The 23390-nt window shown below is 57.5% G+C and overlaps 1 protein-coding gene across 2 annotated transcripts in view; it reads left to right on the plus strand.

Moving 5' to 3' along the window:
- Positions 1-23390, plus strand: part of SLIT1 (slit guidance ligand 1) — a 60626-nt gene that overhangs the window by 33091 nt on the left and 4145 nt on the right. For both annotated transcript variants that reach the window (XM_056495300.1, XM_056495299.1), the window contains exons 5-31: positions 10510-10581; positions 10709-10780; positions 11184-11255; positions 11581-11744; positions 12140-12287; positions 12790-12861; positions 13097-13168; positions 13272-13343; positions 13466-13609; positions 13757-13920; positions 14179-14202; positions 14615-14759; positions 14895-14969; positions 15162-15305; positions 15564-15707; positions 15816-15982; positions 17022-17154; positions 18215-18283; positions 18657-18728; positions 18914-18985; positions 19275-19346; positions 20814-20977; positions 21305-21429; positions 21623-21720; positions 22350-22489; positions 22868-22961; positions 23129-23266. In XM_056495300.1, coding sequence (XP_056351275.1) covers positions 10510-10581; positions 10709-10780; positions 11184-11255; positions 11581-11744; positions 12140-12287; positions 12790-12861; positions 13097-13168; positions 13272-13343; positions 13466-13609; positions 13757-13920; positions 14179-14202; positions 14615-14759; positions 14895-14969; positions 15162-15305; positions 15564-15707; positions 15816-15982; positions 17022-17154; positions 18215-18283; positions 18657-18728; positions 18914-18985; positions 19275-19346; positions 20814-20977; positions 21305-21429; positions 21623-21720; positions 22350-22489; positions 22868-22961; positions 23129-23266 — 2928 coding nt within the window. The remainder of the gene's footprint in view (positions 1-10509; positions 10582-10708; positions 10781-11183; positions 11256-11580; positions 11745-12139; positions 12288-12789; positions 12862-13096; positions 13169-13271; positions 13344-13465; positions 13610-13756; positions 13921-14178; positions 14203-14614; positions 14760-14894; positions 14970-15161; positions 15306-15563; positions 15708-15815; positions 15983-17021; positions 17155-18214; positions 18284-18656; positions 18729-18913; positions 18986-19274; positions 19347-20813; positions 20978-21304; positions 21430-21622; positions 21721-22349; positions 22490-22867; positions 22962-23128; positions 23267-23390) is intronic.

Genomic DNA, 23390 nt, shown 5'->3' on the forward strand with positions numbered 1-23390 from the left:
CAGCAACTCATTTCTGCCTCCCCAAAACAAGGAGGGGCTGTGGATCCACAGCACAGGGAGGTCCGTGGGGTGGGAGCTGCAGCTGTACTCACTACCTGCAGGCAGAGGCTTCCCCAGACCTGTGATGTGGTTTTGTGCCAGGGGCTCTTCAAAGAGCAGCTCTGTGGAGGGAAGCCTTGGGATGCAGCTCCCATTCCCCTGTGGCATGGCCATGACTGGGTGCTGCTCTCCCAAATCCCCTCTTGGCAGCTTTTGTTACTGGGGCAAGGACAGCCCCAGCTTGGGTCAGCCTTGTGGCAGGGCTTTGCTGCCTGCCTTCAGCAGTTATTATCTTGGCTTTGATGTGTGTCACACGAGATGGAGTCTCTTTATCTGCCTGTTGGGTTTTCCCTGTAAGTGTGTCCCTGTGTTTGATTCCCATGCTCGGGTGCTGTTGCAGCCCTGCACTCTGCTGTTTCCCATCTGCCTTTCCTTCTCCTATCCTGGCTGTTTCCTTCTAGCCCCGTGTGAAATCACATCTCTTCTGCCAGATGCTGGGCACGATTTGAGATGTCCCACTGGCTCCACCCTGGCTGCCTTTCATCATGCAATGCATCTCCCACTTCTCATCCCACTGCCAGCCTCTCCCAAGTGCTTTCAGGAACCCCCAGGCTATGAGACATCAGAGTTTTACCTGTCTGAGTGCTAGGGCCAAACATGAGGAGTGTGAAGGACGCTAAGTTCATGCTAGGGCATCTCGCCAAGTTCTCCAGCTGTCTTGCAAGGTTCAGCCTTGGTTTCAGAACATCCTCCAGCCCACAGGGAGTTTGCTTTAGCTCTTCTTAAAGGTGGGGCCAGTTGCTGTCCCAGGACCTGTAAAGCTGAGGAGCAGCATCACAGATCCACAGCGTGGCTTCTTGGCTCACAAAGATCTGGGACAGATCTGGGACAGCCGGGACACAATTCTCAGCTTGGCTCAGCCTCATTCACACCTCGGAGGAATCCAGGAGGGCTGGCAGGGCTGCCTTCACACTTATTAGCAATTAAAAGCCTCAGAGCCTGGGAGTCAATTAGCTCTGGGTTCTGCAGTGCTGCAAGCCCAGGGGATGAGCCTGCTAACCAGAGCTGCAGCCAGCTCCCCACAGGGCTCTGGGCTGGCTCGCCAGAAGAGCTATTTGCTTTTTCATTTACACCTTGGATGAGTGTTGCAGCATGGAGTCTGGGGTATCTTCTCGGGTGTGAGCTGCCAGGCAGGGAGCACATGCTGCTGGAGGATGTAAGGCTTCGTGGCAGGCAGCTGGAGCCTGGCACTTCTCAGGGCATGGCACAGTCATGCATGGGGTCGTGATGGAGTGAGGGGGGCTGACCCTGTCCTTACTGTCACAGAGCTGCATGGGAGGGTCTTGCTGTGGCACACTGCTGTCTGCTGGAGGTAGAACCACACATGGTCTAGCAAATCCCTGCCACCACCCCCAGCTTGTTCTGCCCCAAGCTCTGGAGCTGCTGGGCTACTCTGATTTGCTGAACATCCTGGAACATGTCAGTCTGTGAGTGCTGAGGTTCTGGACTCTGGGCAGCAGTTTCCCTCTGCAAGGTTGGGGAGCCTGGCATGCAGCCCTAGGGGAAGGAACATCTCTGTGCCTTTTATTTGCAGCATGCTGGGAACATGCTTGAAATGAGCCAGCAGATGTGAAGCAGGTAAGTGCACAGGCTGGAGAGTAGTGTGGGAGCTGGAAAAACATGCTTTGGTGGAGGGTTCATGCAGGGATTTCCTGCTACTAGAAGGTAAGACAGAAGCAAAAACATGAAAAGAGGGAGGAGAAATGATTGCTGAAGAACAGGGCTGAGGGGACTTGGAGGTGGTGAGAATCAGGGATGCAGAAAAGCAGAGGGTGTGCAGCAGTGGAGCCAATAGCTGGGTGCCTTGGCTCCCAGTGGCAGTGGGACACACAGGCTGTGAGCCAGGCAGGGGCAGTTTTAACACTCAGTGTCCAGCCAGACACTTGCTGGAAGGCACAAACCCTCACCCTGCAGAAGGGGAGCCAGGATTGATGTGTCAGCCACAGAGCAGGTGCTTTTGCAGAAAATGACAGGCTGGCTGCTCCCACAGGTGGGTTGCAGGACACTCCCCTGCTCACCCCGTGCTCTGCCAGACCACAGGCACTGGACACAGAGGTGGCTCTCTCAAGGCACTTTGGGACGTGGGAGAGCTGATGGCGATGCCACGTTGGCTCCCGTTCCCGCCGATAACGAGGTTGCAGGAACAAAGGGACCCTGTGGGGAGGGGGCGGTGACAGGCACGCAGGTTTTGCAGCTTGTTATTTCACTTGTGTTGCCATTAAAGCTGCTGCTTTTAACTTGTTTCAATCTCTGAAGAGGCTCCAGGGTGTGCAGCAGATGCTTTATTCCCCCTCCCTCCCACCCTCCCTCTTTTCCTTGGCCAGCTCCCCTTGTTCCCATAGCATCCCCTTCCCACGGGGTGAGTCCCTCAGCTCCGGCATTGCAGTGAGCCCACGCAGGAGCCGATCCTTGCTGGAGCTGGACCCGAGCCACTGCACAGGCCAGCCCTGCACAGATTTGCTCAGCAATGTCCCCAGTGTCCAAACACAGAGCATGGTGCAGGGACCCACATGTCTCAGCGTGCTGCCCACACTGACACCATGGTGGCACCCTTGGGTGATACCAGCAGAGGCAACTGCTGGTGCTCTGGTAAAGACAGCGGGTCATGGCATGGGTCAGCAAGTGTCCTTTGAAGCCACTGAGATTTATGCATGCCCTGAAATGTTTTGCTAAATCAACACCACCATGCTGGGGCTGGGACTCCTCTCACTAACTGTTGCCATGAGCATATGTTCCCTTTTACACATGCTCTGCTCGTCTGTCCAAGCAACAAAACTCTCCAGCTTTAATGTTTTTGGAAGCATCTGCATCTCCTGGGAGGGAGGAATCAGGGCCAGAGCATAGGGTCAGCATGGCACTTTGGGAAGCCTGGGGAAGGCAGGGTAGTTTGCATGAAGCATTGCTCCCTGCCTGTTCACTTTTACACTTTACTGTGTGGACGCAGTAGAGAGGCAGTATTTGTTGATAGGGCTTGTGTCACCAAAGTCTTGGTCTAAGACACTCAGCACATTGTGGTGTCAAGCTGTGTTTTGCTTTGCTGCAGCAAAGGATTGTTTTGTTATATATAAGGTTTGGCAAGGAGGAGCTCGGATTCATTGCTTTTACTGGTGCTGAGAAAATAAGAAGAAAAATATATTACGAGAAACCTCAGGTGGGATTGGAGTCAGCTCTCCTAAGGGAAATGATTTTTTATTTTCACCTGAACCACAGCGGATATGACCTGGTGCCAAGAGATGCTGAGGATGTTGGTCCCTTTGGGAGGACTGTCCCTTGGCCTGGAATTGTATCAGCCACCATGGGTGCTGTGTGAGAGGTGATGATGTTGATACATAGCCCTTGCACAGGGAAAGGGACACTCAGGGCTGGGCAGCATGTGTGACTCACAGCATGGGGACCCTGTATCTTGAGTGGTTACACGAGCCCTGCTTTCCAGAGATATGCATGTAGGGGCATGTAGAGGCCAAACTCCCCATTTCACTGAGGACCCTGCATGAGGCAGGAGAGGTCTGTGGTGGCTTTCAGGCTGCTGTGGTGACTAGAAGGATGGCTGGATGTCTTAATCTCTAGGACCCCTGTACAGACACCACTGCCTTTGCACAGTGCTTTGCTGTGTGAGAGATGTCTCCTGTTGTTGCTGCCAGCATCCCTGTCCCCTCTGTCTGTGCTGTCCCTGCTCCATGCACTGTTTCCCAGAACCCATCAAGGCTGTGTGGGTCAGGAGGCAGTTTCTGTGGCTGCAGGTTGCAGTCTCCCCCAGCTCGCTGTGGGCTGTGGCAACCAGAGCTGGGAGGATAATGAGATCTTAATAGTCCAATTATATCCCATCGATTTACTCAGCACGTAATTGCTGGCGGCTGGGGCTGCCTGGTGCAGCGCTGCGCTCTGGCTGCCAGCGGGGAGGGCTGTGCCACGCCGCCCAGCCTGGGATGCTCTTGACAGCAACCAGCTGTTCCCCCTTGAACCCCTGCAGGAGCAGCGCCTCCCTCCCCCACTTCCAGCTCACTGTCCCCCCCTTCCAGGAGGGGCAGTGACAAGAGTGACAGGCAGAGATCGGAGCAGGGACCCTGGTGCCCAGCCCTGGCATTCCAGCATCGGGCTGACCCCAGGCTGATGTCCCCCACACTGCCCTGGGGAGCAGAGGGGCTGTGCATCTAGCTGCCACCAAAACAGGCTGACAGAAGTGACTCTTGGTGGGTGGCAGTTCCTTCCAGGAGAGCAGTGGTGGAGCCATTGTTCCTGCAGCCTGCCCTGGGCGATGTGGTTCTACCAGAGGTGTGCCCAGCTGGTCTCCTGGCAGCACAGCATCTGCCTGCAGGTGTTCTTGCCTCAGCAAGGCTTGACAGGTGCATCTCTGCACTTTGCTTCTGTTATTTTCCTTTTGAGCTTGCTGTGGCTGAGAGACCTCTGGACTTCTAATTTGTAGGATTCACTTTTAGCTGTGATTTTAAGCTTGCCTTTGTGATTGTGTCGGTCATCTCTTGTTCTAGTATTGTGAAAAGCAGTAAATAATGTTTCTTTTCTCCCACACCATGCTGCTTTGAACCTTGTCCCATTCCTTCTCATTTCCCCTTCTGACCCCTGCCAAAGAACCTCTTCCAAAAACCCCACCATGTTTTTCCTGCTCACACTGGCACTGGGCACTGGGGCAGGTGCCACAGTGGTCAGAATTCTGCCTTGTTGCCCTAGCATGCTGCTAATGCAGCAGTGGGGTGGCTGCTGCCCTCTCCAGCAAGCAGCTCCCTTAGGGACACCTCTCTTTGGGCACTGGGTCTTTGCAGCACTGGGAACTTGTGTGCATCACCTCGAGTGGGTTGTGTAGCCACATGTGGGATTGTGGACGTGGGTGACACTTCCCCCAGCACAGGGCTGCAGGTGCTGATGCTGGCACAAACAGCGGGTGCAGCAGCTTCTGCCCTGAAGTAGCAACAGGGATTGAAGAGCCCCTGGGGGACTCTGAGCTGTTGCTACTAATGCAAGTGCTGATTAGTCTATTGATTTTTTGTAATGCAGGAGTCTTACTGTCTCTTCAGCTCACCCCTCATCACCTGTCAGGCAGTGAAGGTGGTGGTTTGAACAGCTGTCAGCCCTGTCTCTGCTCATCCCTCTGCCCTAGACAGGCTGTGCTGGGACAGACAGCACGTGTGGGGTGGTCTGGGTTGCTTAATAGCTGCTGGTGCCCTTGCTGGGGAAATGCTGTTGTGCTCTGGCACAGCATCACTGAGGTGAGGCTGGGATCTGGGGAGTATATGTCACAGCATGAAGCACTGATGCTCCACAGGGGTGGTGGCTTTGGTTGCCTTGTCTGCTTGAGGCTTGCTGGATGAGCTGGTGCCTGCAGTGACTGCTGTGAGCACTGGTGGAGCGGAGCCTGTGAGGGGCATGCAAACTCATGCATTTTCATTGTGGGAGCTGTGGGCTGGCACAGAAATGAATTTCCAGCGTGGATGCTGGGAAGGAAATAACCCTCCTGCACTTCACCTGTCTGGAGTCACACTGGTCCTGGGCATGCCAGGGCACTGCCAGGGTGGAAAATCACTCACCTGGCACAGTGTGGCTCCGCATGCCTGGGACACGGCACGGCTGCAGCTTTGGCCTGTTCAGGTGCCCGTGTGGCTGCTGACAGCGGGCAGGACAGAGCTGTGCCCCAGCCAGCCCCCGGCGCTGCCAAGCCGGGCAGCCTGGCAGGACAGGCCTTGCCAGAGAGCCGCCAGGCCGCCCCGGCGCTCCTGGCAGCGGGGGGCTCAGGGCCAGCGCCGCCGGGAAGCAATTACCTCCCTGCTGCTCCGGCCTAATCCCCTCACACGGCGCGCAAGGAGCCGCCTCGCCAAACAAGGCTCAATCAGGTTAAAGTGTGAAGTCAGGATTAGCCAGAAGAATGAGAGCGTGGTAATAGCTCCGGCCTCCTTGCCCGGCCGGCGCAGCCCCGCTGCGGCCCCCTCCCTCTCGCCCGCCCTGCGGCCCGGCGGGCTCTTGCCACGGAGATTAAGGCTGCCGGGGTTTGTTCGCCTGAGTGGGCTCCCCACTGGGAAGCCATGTCGAACAGTTTTGCTCGGGCGCCCCGCTAAGCGTCACGCTGGGGGGTTGGCTCCCACCGCCGAGCCCCTGCCAGCCCCGGGAGCCGCGCCTGGCTCCTCGCCGAGGCTCCCCAGGAACCGGAGGCGCTGGCATGGGGCTGTGGCTGCCAGGAGAGGCAGCGCCGGGCCACCTCCTGACTCGCCAGACACCGCGCCGACAGCCGTGGCACGCACCATGGGGCACAGCAGCCGGGTGTAAGATCTGAGCGGGGAAGCTCCTGAAATCCCAATCCCTGACCACCACCATCCATCTCACTGCCCAGCCAGGGAGGAGTTGTGTGGATATAGTCCGACCACGAGGCTTTCGGTGGGTGCCTCCCTTCTTGCCGTCACACAGCTGTGGGTTGGAGCAGGCTGCTGCTGTTGTACAGGCATCTGCTGGGTTAGAAATCCATGTGGGAGGTGAGTGTGGGACAGACATGCCCTCCACCACCTCCTCACTCCTTGTTATATTCCACCTTTGCACCCCTGGGACTACCAGAGCCCTCTGTACCTTGTGCTGTGCAAGGACAAACTCCAGCTGCATGGTGCTCTGGGACCATGGCACAAGGAAGGGAGGACAGTGGCATTGTGAAGGGGCTGGTTGTTTGGTAAATGCCTGGATTCAATAGCCAGGAACTCTTAAACTTAGAGCTTTAGGACAATACCTGGAAGTGAAACCTGAAAAGGCAGTGGGGGTGACTGTGACAACTCCCTCTTCTCTGTCTGTGCCTGTCCATCAGCTGGTCCCCAGCGGGGCTGTCAGACCTGCCAGTGTTCATGGTCCCTGCTGCACTGGCACTCCACACACGATGGCAGTGACACTCTTGCATTTGGCGGGGTGTGAGGTGGCACCGCCGCGGCCGCCACGGGTGCTGCGAGCGCACAGCAGAGCAAGGAGAAGCCATGCCATCTGCTGTTTCCTCTGCACCAAAGTGTAAAGCAAACATAGCTGGGAGCTATAAAACACCAGGAGGGAAGGGGCCGTGCCTTGTTCCAACGCCGGGGCCGAGGGTTCCACAGGCAGAGCATGTGTTTGTCCTGGTGTCGTCAGCTGTGTAACCATGCAATGTAATCTCAGCCCGTGCCGGGGCCTTGCTGAAACCCTCACATCCAGCGTCTGTCCCTCTTGGCTTTGGTACCCCCAACGGCAGCACTTCATCGGTGACTGTCACCAAAAGCTGTGAAGGGGAGAAGCCTCGCAAAGTCAGTTGAAACCTTCTAGCAGCGTTTTCCTCGCAAGCTGTAAATGAGCAGCTTGGAGACAGACGCTTGGGTTTACTCCCTGGGCACTGGGACTCCCATGTGCTCCAAGCAGAGAAATGGGAGCAAGATTTCCATGGGGGAACCAAACAAACTGCAGGCAGTGCCAGAGCTGGGAGCGGGGTGCAGAGCACTGAAGTGTGGTGCTCAGCTCTGTGATGGGTTTCATGTTGGAGGACAGGCAGCTGCCAAGAAGGAATGTTCTGCATTGAATGCTTTGCTAAGAAGAGTGGTGGACTACACCTGGAGGGTTCATAGAATCATAGTATGGTTTGGGTTGGAAGAGACTTTAAAGATGATCTCAAACTCTTGGCCATGGGCAGAGATGGCACCTACTAGATAAGGTGCCCTATCTGACCTGGCCTTGAACACTTCCAGGGATGGGGTATCCACAAGTTCTTTGACTACATGTCCCAGTGGCTCTCTATCCTCACAGTAAAGAATTTCTTCTTTACGTCTAATTTAAAACTGCTCCTTTAGTTTAAAACTTTCCCCTATCACTGTATGCCCATGTAAAAAAAGTTGCTATCTTTTCCAAAGAATTTTCTAAGGGATTCCTTCTGGGAGCTAAAAGAGAAAAGAGGAATTGGTGCAATTCTGTCTTTTTCTGAAAGGTCAGCGCAATTCCTGGGGGTCTCCAGGCTCATCCCCAGCATAGTATGTTTGTATTTGAAGGAGTGCTGGGGATTTGGAGCTGCTGCAGGTGTCTGGTCCTCTCCGTTTGGAGAGGGTGAGGGAACCCTGATCCCTCGTGGGCGGGTCGTGCCGGAGTTCAGGGAACAGCTGGCACAGGCAGGGCAGGCAGCAGGAGCAGGGCAGCAGCACAGGCAGCAGGAGCAGGGCAGCACAGGCAGCAGGGCAGGCAGCAGTGCAGGCAGCACAGGCAGCAGGGCACGCAGCAGGAGCAGGGCAGCACAGGCAGCAGGGCAGGCAGCAGGAGCAGGGCGGGCAGCAGGAGCAGGGCAGGCAGCAGGAGCAGGGCAGCAGGGCAGGCAGCACAGGCGGGCAGGGCAGGCAGCAGGAGCAGGGCAGGCAGCAGGAGCAGGGCAGCAGCACAGGCAGCAGGGCAGGCATCAGGGGCAGGGCAGGCAGCAGGTGCAGGGCAGCAGGGCAGGCAGCAGGAGCAGGGCAGCAGTGCAGGCAGCACAGGCAGCAGGAGCAGGGCAGCACAGGCAGCAGCGCAGGCAGCACAGGCAGCAGGGCAGGCAGCAGGTGCAGGGCAGCAGGGCAGGCAGCAGGAGCAGGGCAGCACAGGCAGCAGGGCAGGCAGCACAGGCAGCAGGGCGGGCAGCAGGAGCAGGGCAGCAGCACAGGCAGCAGGGCAGGCAGCAGTGCAGGCAGCAGGGCGGGCAGCAGGAGCAGGGCAGCACAGGCAGCAGGGCAGGCAGCAGTGCAGGCAGCACAGGCGGGCAGGGCAGGCAGCAGGTGCAGGGCAGGCAGCAGGAGCAGGGCAGCAGCGCAGGCAGCACAGGCAGCAGGGCAGGCAGCAGGAGCAGGGCAGCACAGGCGGGCAGGGCAGGCAGCAGGTGCAGGGCAGGCAGCAGGAGCAGGGCAGCAGTGCAGGCAGCACAGGCAGCAGGGCAGCCTGGCAGTGCCGCCACGTGGGTTGCTGTGAAACTGCGCCGGCTGCTCGCACAGGAGCTGGGCTTGTGCTTCCCCTGAAGCCTGGGCAGTTCCTGGGGCAGCATCTCCCTTCCACTGCCCCAGCCATGATGCTTTCCAGCCGGGTTTGGTTTCCCAGAAATAACCCAGAGTGATGCACAAACTGTGCAAGGGCTGGTGCATCACACTGAGAGTGTATAGCATCTCCTTGGTGACCGGGCATCCCACTGGAGGGTTAGGCAAGCCCACTGTCCTTTTGGTTTCCTTTTCCTCATGCCTCCATGCAAGTAATGCTGGTGCTTCCCTCTGGGAACATTTTCTCCTTGTGGCAGTAAAGCTTTCAGCTGGGGTGAAGTCCCAGTTTGGAGTCCTCCAGGTGTTCTGCAAGCAGCTTCTTGCAAGCCCGTTTGTTGAGCCCACTTTTTGGAGGAAATGAGGGCAGGGGAGGAATGTGAATGCTGTGCCTCCATCCTGATCCAGTCCAGCTGTAGGGTATCAATAGCAAACAGGCTTTGTTATGTTGAAGAAGAGCTGGTGAGCAGTATGTGTGAAATGCTGACATCTGTGGACACTCTAAACCACCTATTGGGATGAGGGTTCTGTGTAGCCTGTGTAATTCTGGGATACCCTGGTCTCCTCCTCACTCACCCGTGGACTTGCGTAGGGAAAATGCTATGTCGTGCCTCAGTTTCCCTCTGCCAGGAAGGAGATGGGAACTTGACCTCCTGCCCCAGGGGTGGCTGGAGCAAGACTGTGCTGGCACCCCGGGATGGGAGCAGGCAATGCAGTTGCCAGTCAAGTTTGGAGGAGTTGCTGACTATTAAGGTGGGAATGGCTGTTTGGGAGCCGTGGAGAATAAATAAAACAAACAGGTTTTCCCACAGCTGAGCCAATCCACCCAACCCTACTTGCAGTGAGATTTGTGGTCTTCATGGTCTTTACAAGCCAGCCCAGGCATGGTGGGGGATCTGACCTGCTGCCAGCCCTGCAACACAGAGCCCTTGCTGACTTTGTATGCCCTGGCAATGCAGAACAGGTGATTACACAGACAGTACCCTGCAGTGATGAAGTAAATAATGACTCAATTATTTGTGCCCTCTGAAGTGCAGGTCAAGCTCCATGGGAATGGCTCCCGGAGCCACTAAGTGTAATTACCAGTTAATCAGCAGGGACCTGTAATTACAGCAGTCAGAGAGTATTTAAGTATGGAGGGTTTTCCCAGTGCCAGTCAACACTGCTTGTCACAGCCAGGGTCTGCAGTGCCCAGGGAGCCCCAGTCACTTTGAGCCACCATAGATGGAGCTGGACTTGCCTCAGGACAGCCAGCAGAGCAGTGGTCAGCCAAGGACCTGAAGCCAAATTACAGTTTGTCAGAGTCCCTGAGGGATCACTGAGTGCCAGGGTGTGCCCCTGCCTGTGGATGCCCTGCTCCCATAGGACATCAGGCTGTGCAGGCACTGCCCATTTCCCTTCCTGCCTCTTTCTTCTGCAGGGACCTGAGTGAGAACTTCATCCAGGCCATCCCCAGGAAAGCATTCCGTGGGGCCACCGACCTCAAGAACCTGTGAGTCCTGGCACTGTTGGGCATGAGGGAGTTTGGGGTCAGGTCCAGTGGCAGCAATCAGGAGCACTGATTGCTCTCTCCCTGGGCTGTCCCAGCAATTCTCCCTTTTTTTCCCTTTCTCCCGCAGGCAGCTGGACAAGAACCAGATCAGCTGCATTGAGGATGGGGCTTTCCGTGCCCTACGGGGGCTGGAGGTCCTGTAAGTGACTGGGGACAGGCTGGAGCCCACAGTCTGCAACCCCAGGCAGGATGAGGGTGTCCTTGGGTGTCCCAACTCACTGGGGTGCTGCAGGGATGTCCTGAGCATGCCATTTCTCCCTGGGTCAGCTGGGGCTCACCAGGGTTCTGGTACAACTGCTGCAGAGCTGTGCTCCAGGGCTTGATCATGTCGAGGGGGTCACCTGGGTGCCACTGGCTGTGGAGAGGAGAAGACTGGAAAGGACACCAAGTCCTGCCTGGGGGTTTGGGCTGCTCCCAGCCTGTAGTTCTCCATCCATTCACCCTGTGCTAGGTTGCTCCCAGGGGTTAGTGCCACCTAGACCATCTCATGTTCCTATTTGCAGCCCATCTGCTCTGACCTGCCCTTCTCTGTCTTCCTGCAGGACCCTGAATAACAACAATATCACTTCAATTCCTGTGTCCAGCTTCAACCACATGCCCAAGCTGCGGACGTTGTGAGTGCCAGGACTGTGGTGGTTGTGATGAGAGTGACCTCCTAGGCTAGAGTGGGATGTCCCCAGCTCTGCTGCTGGTGCTGGTGGCTCAGTAGTGCTGGGACAGCACCGTGGTGAGGGAATGGAGGGGATAACCCTGCAGAGCATCCCCAAGTACTGCTAAGCAAGGTGGCCTTGGAAGCTGTCAGAGATGCTCTTAGCCTCCTCTGTATCTCCCTCTGAATGCCCCCAGCCTTTGGGATGAGCCAGGCTGGGACATTCCAAGGGCAGTGGGGTAGGAGGAGCTGTCCTGTGGCTGTTGACTGCTCCATCCATCCTCCTGCAGCCGCCTGCATTCCAACCATCTCTTCTGTGACTGCCACCTGGCCTGGCTCTCACAGTGGCTGCGCCAGCGCCCCACCATCGGGCTCTTCACCCAGTGTGCTGCTCCTGCCCAGCTTCGCGGCCTCAACGTGGCTGAGATCCAAAAGAATGAGTTCAGCTGCTCCGGTGAGGGGGCAGGGGATGTGGTGGGTGCCAGAGCAGGACATGGGCTGGGGAGACAAGGCTTGTGCCACCAATGCAGACCATCTCCACTCCCTGCCATGTGCCCCAGCTCAGATCCTCAGAACCCATGCTCATGTTTATCTCAGGTCAGCAGAGTCCTTGAAGTGGAGACAATATGGGGACAATGCCACCCTGTCAGTGTGGCAGTGTGTCAGTCTGTGCCTTTGGAGCTTTTGCAGGGGTGTGGGTGCGCCAAGAGCTTATGCACCTTTTCAAGGGTGCCATGAGCTGTCCCTGCATGCTGAGCTGTCACCAGGGTCCCTTCTTCAGGGTGCTGCCACACTGGCTCAGCCTGGCTCAGCTCTTTGCAATTCCAATGCTGGCTGCTTCCCTGGCAGGACAAACGGACTCAGCCCATGCCCAGCTCTGCAGCTTGTCCTCTGGCTCCTGCCCAGCCATGTGCACTTGCAGCAACGGCATTGTGGACTGTCGGGGCAAGGGGCTGACAGCCATCCCTGCCAACCTGCCTGAGACCATGACAGAGATGTGAGTATGGCCCCACACGGTCACCTGGGCTCCGGGTGACTCAAGGCACTGGAACACAGGAGCAAGCCGTGAAGTTCAGCCACGTAGGGCAGCAGGCCTTCCTTGCCCTTCCCTTACACTGCCCAGACTTAGCCCTGGATTTAGCTGCATTAAAAATGTAAATAGAGAAATAATCTCCTTAGAGGAATCCAATTATGGTGCAAGGCCGCTGCTGGGACGGTGCATAAAGTATGTGGGAGGCAGCAGGCACCCCCAAACCCGAGGTGCTGGGGAGGAGAGGTGCTTCCTCCACCCCAGCCACCATGGTTCCCCCCCACCATGGCACCTCTCCCTAATGGACAAAGCCCAAATCCCAGGATGCAAGTTGTCTCTGGGCAGAATATTTCCACTCCTGTGGGGTAACTTACTGCAACCTTAGGGGTCCTGCAGGCTCATCTCTGTCAGTGGGGTTCTGGGGTTTGGCCAGCCCTAGAGCCCTCATCTCTCCCTATTCTCTTTGCAGACGTCTGGAACTTAATGGCATCAAATCCATCCCCCCAGGAGCCTTCTCACCCTACAAGAAGCTGCGGAGGATGTAAGTGTGCAGGGTCTGCCAGCTCACCCTGAGTCCCAACAGCCTTCACCCTGCTGGCCATGCTGAGAACTGACAGACAAGGGGCACCTGCTGTGACACAGGTGCCCCATATGGCAGCACTGGGAGTGGGTCTTGTATATTGGGTCTTGGGGTTGGTCCCCTGGAACTAGCAGAAAGATGAGGACATGGGACGAGAGAAGAGGGGACCAGGCCACCTTCTCCCTTTGGGTTTTAGAGACCTGAGCAACAACCAGATTTCGGAGATTGCCCCTGACGCCTTCCAGGGGCTGCGCTCGCTGAACTCCCTGTAAGTGCCTACAGTGCTGTGGGTGGGATGGGGTGGATACTGTACCCCTCAACCATGGCCCATAGCACTCCCCCCATCTCTCACACCAGCCTTTCTTTCTCAGGGTGCTGTATGGCAACAAGATCACGGACCTCCCTAAGGGTGTATTTGGAGGACTTTTTGCCCTGCAGCTGCTGTAAGGCACCAGTGTCTGTGTGGGATGCTTTTCAGGGGCATAGGGAAGCAGGACTGAGGTCCCTAGCACCCTTGATGCAGTGAAGGGGTGTCCCCAGACTCACATCCTTTCCTCCCTGCCAGGCTTCTCAATGCCAACAAGATCAACTGTGTACGGGCAGATGCCTTCCAGGACCTGCAGAACCTCTCACTGCTCTCACTCTATGACAACAAGATCCAGAGCCTGGCCAAAGGCACTTTCACCTCCCTGCGGGCCATCCAGACTCTGTGAGTGTCTACACCAGCTCCCATGGCTGGGCAGGCGAGCCTCTGGGGGAAAAGCATCTCTTGGGCTGGAGCTGGTGATCACCCACTGCTCCTGGTGGTGTGTCACCCACTGTCCCTGGCAGCGTTTCACCTGCTGTCCTGGCACAGGCACCTGGCCCAGAACCCTTTCATCTGTGACTGCAACCTGAAGTGGCTGGCAGATTTCCTGCGTGCCAACCCCGTGGAGACCAGTGGAGCCCGCTGTGCCAGCCCCCGGCGCTTGGCCAACAAGCGCATCGGCCAGATCAAGAGCAAGAAGTTCCGCTGCTCGGGTGAGAGCTGTCCCCAGCTGTGTCACAGGCATCCTGGGCATGGCTGTCCCCAGCTGTGTCATGGGCGTCCTGCAGCATGGCTGTCCCCAGCCCTGTCACAGGTGCCCTGGATATGGCTGTCCCCAGCTGTGTCATGGGCGTCCTGCAGCATGGCTGTCCCCAGCCCTGTCACAGGTGTCCTATGGCATGGCTGTCCCCAGCCCTGTCCCAGCCTGCTGTCTATGTACTCACACAGCTGATGTGCTTCTTTTTCCACAGCCAAAGAGCAGTATTTTATCCCAGGTGAGCAGAGGAGCCACACATGTGTGTATGGGTGTGTGCATGGTGCCAGGCTGCCTGTGGGGATGTTGTGCCAGAGCCCCTTCATTTCTCACGTGCTTGATACCAGGATGTGTTGTGGCATCTCTCATCGTGCTGTTAGTTGGATGGGCACAGAGGATAGGCACAGGGTCCAGCTCTGTTTGCAGGAGGGTGGTGGGCAGTGCAGTGCCCCGTGTCCCCAGGTCAAATATCTCTGTAGATAAGCTGCTTTGGGCAGGGAGAAGAGTAATATATGCACAGGGTCTGGAGTGAGGGGAGCTGGGGAAGAAAATGAGACCAGATGGGGATGTGAGAGGATCAGAGGGAGAGGGGGGAGGTGCAGTCCCCTGTGCCTCTGCCCATGGAAGCCTACGCTGCCTTCACCATCACACAGGGACAGAGGATTACCAGCTGAACAGTGAATGCAACAGTGATGTGATCTGCCCCCCAAAATGCCGCTGTGAATCTGGTGTGGTCGAGTGCTCCAACCTGAAACTCACCAAGATCCCAGATCGCATCCCACAGTCCACAGCTGAGCTGTAAGAGTCTCCTCTCTCTCTGCCTTCCCTCCTGCAGCAGGCACCTGGCTGGCACTGGGGTTTGGCTCAGGGTTTGGGCTGTATCAGGCACTTCGCAGCCATCTCCTGAGCTCTTTTCCCTGCTACCCACTCCAGGCGCCTGAACAACAATGAAATCTCCATCCTGGAGGCCACTGGCATTTTCAAGAAACTCCCACACCTGAAGAAAATGTGAGTAGTGGGCAAACACAGTCAGAGGGCTGGGAAGGCACATTGGGCGTCCTGATGCCAGGGCAGACTAGGATGTGAAATGTCCTCTGAGGGACTGGCATCACAGGGTGCTTAGTGGGGTCTGGGGGAGGCAGAGTTCAGGATGAGGTCAAGGCACAGCCCTCATCCCAGCCTGCTTTTCCCTCTTCACAGCAACCTCAGCAACAACAAGGTGTCAGAGATCGAGGATGGGGCGTTTGAGGGAGCATCCTCTGTCAACGAGCTGCACCTCACTGTCAACCAGCTGGAGTCTGTGCGGAGTGGCATGTTCAGGGGCCTGGACGGGCTGAGGACACTGTGAGTCCCTTCTCCTCCATGGGCACCCAGATGGGGACATCCTTACTCCTTGCCTCCCTGCAGGGCCAGCTCAGGATGCCTTGCCCACCAGCTGGCTGTATCCAGTGCTGGGGGGGCAGGTTTTTGCTGCTCAGGAACTTGCTCAGGCTCATTCTGCTGCCCAGAAGTGAGGTGGGCACAGCCTGAGCACTGCTAAGGTGGGTTTCCTCCGTGGTACCTGCCTGTGTTGTAGGTGCCCTTGTCCTCTTCCCTCTGCAGGATGCTGAGGAACAACCGCATCAGCTGCATCCACAATGACAGCTTCACGGGGCTGCGCAACGTCCGCCTGCTGTCCCTGTACGACAACCAGATCACCACAATCGCCCCGGGCGCCTTTGACACGCTGCAGTCGCTCTCCACACTGTATGTCATGAGCTCCAGGGGTGCCCCCAGCCTGTGTCACATCAGATGGCTGCAGGTCCCCTTGCCTGGTGGTTGAGGTGCTGCCCTTGTGCTCTTTCCCCTGTGCAGGAACCTGCTCGCCAACCCCTTCAACTGCAACTGCCAGCTGGCCTGGCTGGGGGACTGGCTGCGCAAGAGGAAGATCGTGACAGGGAACCCTCGCTGCCAAAACCCTGACTTCCTCCGGCAGATCCCGCTCCAGGATGTGGCTTTCCCTGACTTCAGGTGTGAGGAAGGTAACTCATGGGCCCTGCAGTGCCAGGAGTAAGGGCAAACCAGGCTGTTCCTCCCAGGATGACACCGTGCTCCGTGTCCCAGCACTATCCTTGCTGCCAGGATGTGCCCGTGGCAAGCTGGTAGCTCAGGGAGCCCCATGAATGCCCTAATGATAGGAAAGTTTCCCTTCCTGGTACCCAGCCCTTGGGTATCCACTCTGAAGCCAGGAGAGGAGTTTGCACCCACTGTCCCTTGAGGCTCTTGTATGTAGGTGTGCATGCTGGCAAATGCTGTGCCCTGGGTGCTGACAGGAGCAGATGTGTAGGCAAAGCCCACTGGGATTCATCCTGCTCCTTCCTGCCTCCCCTTCTCAGCCTTGCACATGCACTGGAGCTGGCGGTGGGCAGATGGAGCAGACGGGAGTGTGCGTGGGGAGAAAAACCTCTTCTTATATTTTTTTTTTTAAATTTAGAGCAGCTTTTGAGCCCTCTGGAAAATATTTACAAACAAATCATCTTTTCTTCTGCTTTCCCTCCTCCACCACGTCAAAGACTGAAGGGTTGCATCCTGTGCCTTTCCTAACAGTGCGAGATAGCATACGGCTGTCCCAGGAAAGCCTTTCCCACAGGATTCCAGCATCATGGCAGGGAAGGGGAGCAGTGCCAGCTCCTCTGGCTGCTTGGCATAGGCTCTGCTCCATCTAATCTGTGTTTGGGAGATGGGTGAAGGAGGTTGTTTCAGAAGAATTTGCAGGGCTGAGCCTCTTCTTCTGTGCCCTTATGTTGTCCCTGTGACTGTATTTTTGCATGAAAATGGTGAAGATCAGAGCAGTGTTGAGCTGGCTGGTTGTATCCACACCAGTGGGGCAGGCAATTTCTGGATGCAGGAGCAATTCCTGCACTGCTAACTTCTGACTGCTATTGCCTGCTTGAGGGCAGGGGAGGATGGTTGTCATGGGAGGGGAGCCATCCTAGGCAGGCACACAACATTGAATCTGGCCTCACACGATGCACAAGGGCTGGACCCTGGTGACTTGGTGGCTTTCCATGCCTGGTGCAGGTAAGGAGGAGACCACCTGCATCCCCCGGCCCCAGTGCCCGCAGGAATGCACCTGCCTCGACACGGTTGTCCGCTGCAGCAACAAGCACCTCAAGGCCCTGCCCAAGGGGATCCCCAAGAATGTCACAGAGCTGTGAGTAGTGGGCGAGTACCCAAGCTCTCCCCCTAACCCTCCCTCTACTTTAGTGCTCTGGGTGAGGGGCCTCTGCTGTGGGGTTGCAGGTGTAAGGGCAGAGGCCCTTGGGCTCCTCCCTATACCCCCATCCTGGCCTGGTGTGGGATTAGGACCCCATCTGTCCAAGGTATCCTGTCCAGCCCCAACACCAGCAAGTGGCCCAGCAAGAGTCTCTCTGACCAGTCAGGGCTATCAAGGGTATTGTGCAAGAGGTGTTGTCATCCAGCAGCTGGGGCCTTGTGTTTGGCCCTTGGGAGAGGGCAGTGAGGGACAGCCACCCTCTGCAGCTGTGGTTCCCATGCAGCCATGCAGCTCAGGGCTCTGGTTCCCAGGAGCCTGCCATCAGCATCAGGGATGAGGGCACCCTGCCATCTGCTCTCAGCACAGCTGCAAGGATGCCTTGGCAGCCTCAAGCATGTAGGCAATGGGATGTGCTTTGCCTGGGGTCAGCCACCCCTCAGCGAGGGTGTCAGGGAGATATCCATGCAGCCATGCCTGAGCTGGACATGCAGGCTCCATGATGCCCCACTGCAAGGGGCTCTGTCCCATCTGGGAGGAGGAATGACAGTGAGTCCTGTGTGCAGGGGGTGCAGGCACTGGTTGGGCACATACATATTTATATCATTCCACCCCCACAGCCCCCTCCACTGTCTTGCACACTCCTCTCTGTGCATGCTGTGCCATCTCTCACATTCTCACACATTCCTTGAGAACGGTTGCTGCCTCCCACGCTCCCATCGGATGTATATGCGGCACATCACTGGCTGCACTTGCACACGTAGGCTGCTGGGAGAGTGTCCCCAGGGACAAACCCAGGTGTGCTCATGCACTCACACACTAGCTCCCCTGCCAGCCCAGGAGTGCCCTGAGAGCCCCTTGGGCCCTGGGTGCAGGAGGGAGGCAATGCTGGAGGTGCTTCACAGCCTGAAGTCCATGGTGGTGCACAAGAGAAGGAGGGGGAAGAGGGAGGGATCTCCTCCTTCTCAGTCACCGCAAGGTGCTTTTATTCTCCTTGCAGCTACTTGGATGGAAACCAATTCACTCAGGTCCCAGGGCAGCTCTCTACCTTCAAGTATCTGCAGCTTGTGTAAGTAGTCAGAAGCAGGAGCCCAGGCAGCTGGAGGCACTGCTGGTACTTGTGGGTGAGGGCAGGGGCTGTGTCCATGATATGTGATCCTGAGGAGGGGCCTGGCAGTTTGTAGGGACCCCTGACATCCCCCTGTATCCCCATTCTGCTCTGGAACGCAACTCACTGGCAGCGATGTTCAGCCTCTGGCTGCTCACCACCTGGTTCTGGGAATGGAACAGAGAGGGGACAAGTGGCAGTGCTGCCATCACCCTGTGTGACAGCTCTGCTGCTCCCTTGGAACTGTGCTGTGCTGCTGTTTGCACCCCATGGCAGCTGAGCAGGCCCAGCTAGGGCCCAGCTGGCTCCTAGCCCCGAGGTTTCTCTTTTCCAGTGATCTGAGCAACAACAAGATCAGCTCCCTGAGCAACTCCTCCTTTACCAACATGAGCCAGCTCACTACCCTGTAAGTGAGGTCCCCGTGGTGCTCAGCCCAGCTGAGCAGTTCTGGGGAGTGCTGGGGATAGCAGGGTCCCCACCCTGTGCCTGGCTGAAGCTGTGATTTGAGGTGGGCTCACGCAGGAGCAGCGTGCAGCCCAGGGTGGGTTTCTTGCAACACACACAGCTGTGTTGCCTGCTTCCCTTTTGCAGGATCCTCAGCTACAACTCCCTGCAGTGCATCCCTCCGCTGGCCTTTGAGGGGCTGCGCTCCCTGCGGCTGCTGTAAGTACCCAAAGCCCTGCTCACAGCCCTGCTTGGCCCCTTCTCTGCTGCTGCCCATGGCCCTGTGTCCCCTGTGCCCACCTGCAGCTGGGTGCATGCAGGTGGACATGGTAGAGGCTGCAGGAGGAGCACAGGAAGGTTCATCTACTCTCAGAGCAGATGGTGTACTTGCACCAGTGACAGTGTGGCTGGGGTCCAGCTCTGCCACCCACACCTGGACCTGTGGGATGGGGTCACAGTCCTTGCTGCCCACCTTGGAGCCCTGGGCCTGACCTTCTGTTCTCTGCAGGTCACTCCATGGCAATGACATTTCCAGCCTCCCTGAGGGAATCTTTGCAGATGTCACCTCCCTGTCCCACCTGTGAGTATCTCCTCCCACTCCTCAGGGCTCAGGGCTGGATGCTGGCTTCATAGACGTTTAAAAACTACTGGGCTGAGTTTGGCTTCCCTAGAGGGGACCTGCCTTCTCCCCTCTTCTCTGGGCTGGTACCTGCGACATCATTTGTTGGCTAGTGCTGTGACCCATGCTCAGATCCAGGTGTGCAGCCAAGTCTCCCAGTGCTGCTGGGATGTCCCTGTGGTCTTAGGTGGATGTGGGGTCTCCCAAAATGTAAGTTAAGCCTTGCAAAGTGGTGTCATATCCATGGGTTGGCAGGGGCTGTTCTGACACACCAGTGTGTTGTTAACTTCTGTCAGTGCATTTCCCCACAGTCCTCCAGTCTGTCCTCAAGTATCCTCCTGCCAGTGGTGGTGTTTCAGCCCCTCTTTGAGTGAGCCTGCACCCCAGGAGCACTGCCCTATGCCCACCACCCAGGGCCAGGGTTTAGCTTTGCTCACAGTGTCTTTTTGGTCCCCTCCCTGTTTCCTAACTAAGCTGTTCCCAGCTGCTTGCTCCTGGCATCCTGAGCATCCCAGGCTGTTCCTTCAGTCTGCAAAGAGCAGCTTTATACCCAATTGTGGCCTCCTTGTCTTTTGGGGAGCAATACTGCTTGCTCTGCTCCCATTTCCCTTGGCTGTGCTGCCTTCACTGCAGACAGCTGGCACTGCCAGTTCCCACAGGCTGAGCTGTGTCACAGCCAGTGCTGCGGGTGCTGCAGGACCAGGTTAGTCAGCCCCAGCAGATCTGCTATCCCTACTGCCTGCCCCCTGGGCTGCCATCTCCTTCTTTTGTCACATATGTTGGTCACACTGGCCCTCCATCACTGCTGACCTTTGCAGTCAAGGAGGATTCAGAGACATGCAAGCTCTCCACCTCTCACATCATCCACTGTTTCCGTACCCCTCTCTGTTGTGGAGCAGAGCAACCCTCCCTCCTCCTTCTCCTTTCCCAGAGCAATTCCTTGCTTTCCCCCACTGCTGTCTGCACAAACACTGGCTGTGACCCACTGCCATTCCCACCAGCCCACTCCTGTCTCTGTCCTGCAGGCTTGTGCAGCAGAGCCCAGGCTGGCCCTGCAGCTCCCATGCAGGTCCTGTTGTTTCTGCATGGCCTCGAGGTACTTTGCCCAGTTTGCTGCTCCCAGGCAGCTTTGCCTGTGTACTGGACAGGGACACAATTTCTGTGTGGGCAGTGGAGGATAGCTCCAGGGCAGAGCACAGAGCACTGCTTGGGCTGAGGATCTGGCAGCACAGTGGTCTAGCTGGACAGCATTGCGGGGCTGTGTGTCCCAGCCCTTTCATTGTGGGCAGCACCTCTGGTGGGTCCGGAAATGGAGGAGCACCAGAAATGGAGGTTTGCCCATCATGTGGCATCCTGGTCAAGTGACAGAGTTGTGCCCAGTTGCCTCTGTGTGGCAGCAAGTGCAATGTTGTCCCTCTCCTCGTGCAGAGCCATCGGGGCCAACCCCCTGTACTGCAGCTGCAACCTGCGCTGGCTCTCCAGCTGGGTCAAGACGGGCTACAAGGAGCCAGGCATTGCCCGCTGTGCTGGGCCCCCTGACATGGAAGGAAAGCTGCTGCTCACCACCCCTGCCAAGAAATTTGAGTGCCAAGGTGAGAGGTGCCCATGCTGTCCATCCATACCCTCCTCTGGGCACCCAGCAGAGCAATGCTTTGTGAGTCAGGGTGGCTCCAGGACTCTGTCTGTTGAGCTGCCTTGTGGAGGAGGGGGACCAGGTTGCTTCCATCCTCTTACCTGACTGATGGCCCTTCCCTGGTGACTGAGCAAACCTGTGCTGTCCCATTGCCTGGTGCAAAGCCCCTTGGACAGGCTCTGGTCCCAGCAGCACCAGAGGCTGTGCCCCCACATCGGTGCCCACAAAAGGAGACATCCCCGTCACTCCTCACACTGATGGTTGTCTCCATGCTCCCATCCCACAGGCCCACCTGCACTGAGTGTCCAGGCCAAGTGCAACCCCTGCCTCTCCAGCCCCTGCCAGAACCAGGGCACCTGCCACAATGACCCCCTTGGCTCTTACCGCTGCGCCTGTCCCAGTGGCTACAAGGTACCCTGGTGCCAGGGGTCCCCAGTGCATGGGGCAGGGGAGCAGAGCAGGGTCTCTGCCATGCCCCTTGGGCTTGCTGCCTGTGGGACCACCTACCCTCCCTCTGTGCCACAGCATCCTGCTGAGTGGGATGGGGAGAGCTGGGCAGGTGCAGTGGCACCCTCCCTGCTCCCACCTTTCCATCCTTCCCCAGGGCAGGGACTGTGAGGTGGCACTCAGTGGCTGCTCCTCCAACCCCTGTGCCAATGGGGGGACCTGCCAGCCTCAGGAGGGGGAAGGAGCTGGGTTCAGGTGAGTGCTGGGCAGGAGCCCATGAGAGGTGGGTGTTTGGGCAGTAGTATGGGGCCCTGACATCCCATGGAGAGAAGTTCTGATACTTCCTTCACCTCCTGCTCCCTTGGACATGTAGGTGGGATTGCATTTGCATGGGACCTCCAGCTCATGTCTGACTCCACTTCCCCATGCCCCCCAGCCAAAAGGCTCCCAGGTTGAGGTCAGTGGGGGAGAGGAGGGTACCATCACCACAGGAGGCAGGGGGACTGGGACTGGTTGCTGTGGTCTTGGAGTCACTGCTGCTCCCTGCAGGGCTGCCTTAGCTCACACAACCCTCACTGCCCTGAATGCTTTAGGCCATTCTGGGAATCAGGCTGCAGTTAGGAGCTGAAAATAGTTGACAGGCTGGGGATGAGGAGGTAAGCTTTACAGCCCCTCCCTCTGCTGAGAGGCATCTCCATCCTGTTGTTGTGGCAACACAGCATCCTCTGGCAGGCAGTGCTGCCACCCAGCCCTGTGCCCAGTGTTTGACAGGAGGACACCAAACCCAGCTCTTTGCCAAGGTCCTCTGCTGGTCATTCTGGGGGAGTCACTCCATAATGTTCCATTCCATTTTCCTCCTTGACACTGCCCTGGCCCTGTGGCAGGTGCCTGTGCCCAGTGGGCTTCGAGGGCCCGAGCTGCCACACCACCAGCGATCCCTGCAAGGAGCACAGCTGCGAGAATGGGGGCTCCTGTGTGCCCAGTGCCACCAACTACACCTGCCTTTGTCCTGCCCACTACACAGGTACATGGAATGGGGGTTAGCCATCCCCAGATGGCACAGACCTGGCATGAGAATGCTCCCAGTGCTCCTACCCACCCATGAGGGCTAAACAGCTCCTCTGCCTGCTGTCTCAATGCCCACTGGCGTGGCCTCTGAGCTCAGGTGTCTCGAGTTTGGGTACACCCAGCTGAACACCCACACCCTGGGGTGCTATCAGTGCCTGGCTCAGGCAGGAGCTGCTTCCAGGGCAGGAGAACCCTGTGTCTGTGGAGTGAAAACTGTGGGCTTGGCAACTCCCTGTCTTGAGCTGAGTCCCCCAGGGGTCCCTTCTGCCCCATGGGGACTGGGGCTGTTTCTCTGGTCCTGGAGCTGCTGGGCACCCCCTCTTCTGCCTTGCAGGGGAATTCTGTGAGCAGCCACCCAATTTCTGCTCAGATGAGCTCAACCCCTGCCAGCATGACTCCACCTGCATCTCCACCAGCCAAGGGCCCAGGTGAGCCCCTTCCTCTCCAAACCACTTTTTCTGCTCTATGGGGGTAGGATTTGCTTTTTGGGGACTGCAGTGAGGGGGCAGAGAGAGAGGTGTTACAAGGGGAGGAGCAGGCACCCACTGGTGAAAGGGAGAAGGAAGGGCAGCCTCAAGCCCCCCGCCTGCCCCAGGTGTGAGTGTGCACCTGGCTACGTGGGGAGCAACTGCAGCGAGGACTTCGACGACTGCCAGGACCACCGGTGCCAGAACAACGCCCGCTGCCTGGATGAGGTGAATGGCTACTCCTGCCTCTGCACCGAGGGCTACAGGTACCACCAGGACCACGTGGGACACCTGGGTAGTGGGGATGGCTATGTGTCACTGTGCAGAAGGGACAAGTCCTGCTACCAAGTCTGTCTGTCCATCCATCCGTCCATCCATCCATCCATCCAT

This window comes from Oenanthe melanoleuca, chromosome 6 (assembly GCF_029582105.1).
Source record: "Oenanthe melanoleuca isolate GR-GAL-2019-014 chromosome 6, OMel1.0, whole genome shotgun sequence".
Taxonomy (NCBI): Eukaryota; Metazoa; Chordata; class Aves; order Passeriformes; family Muscicapidae; genus Oenanthe; species Oenanthe melanoleuca.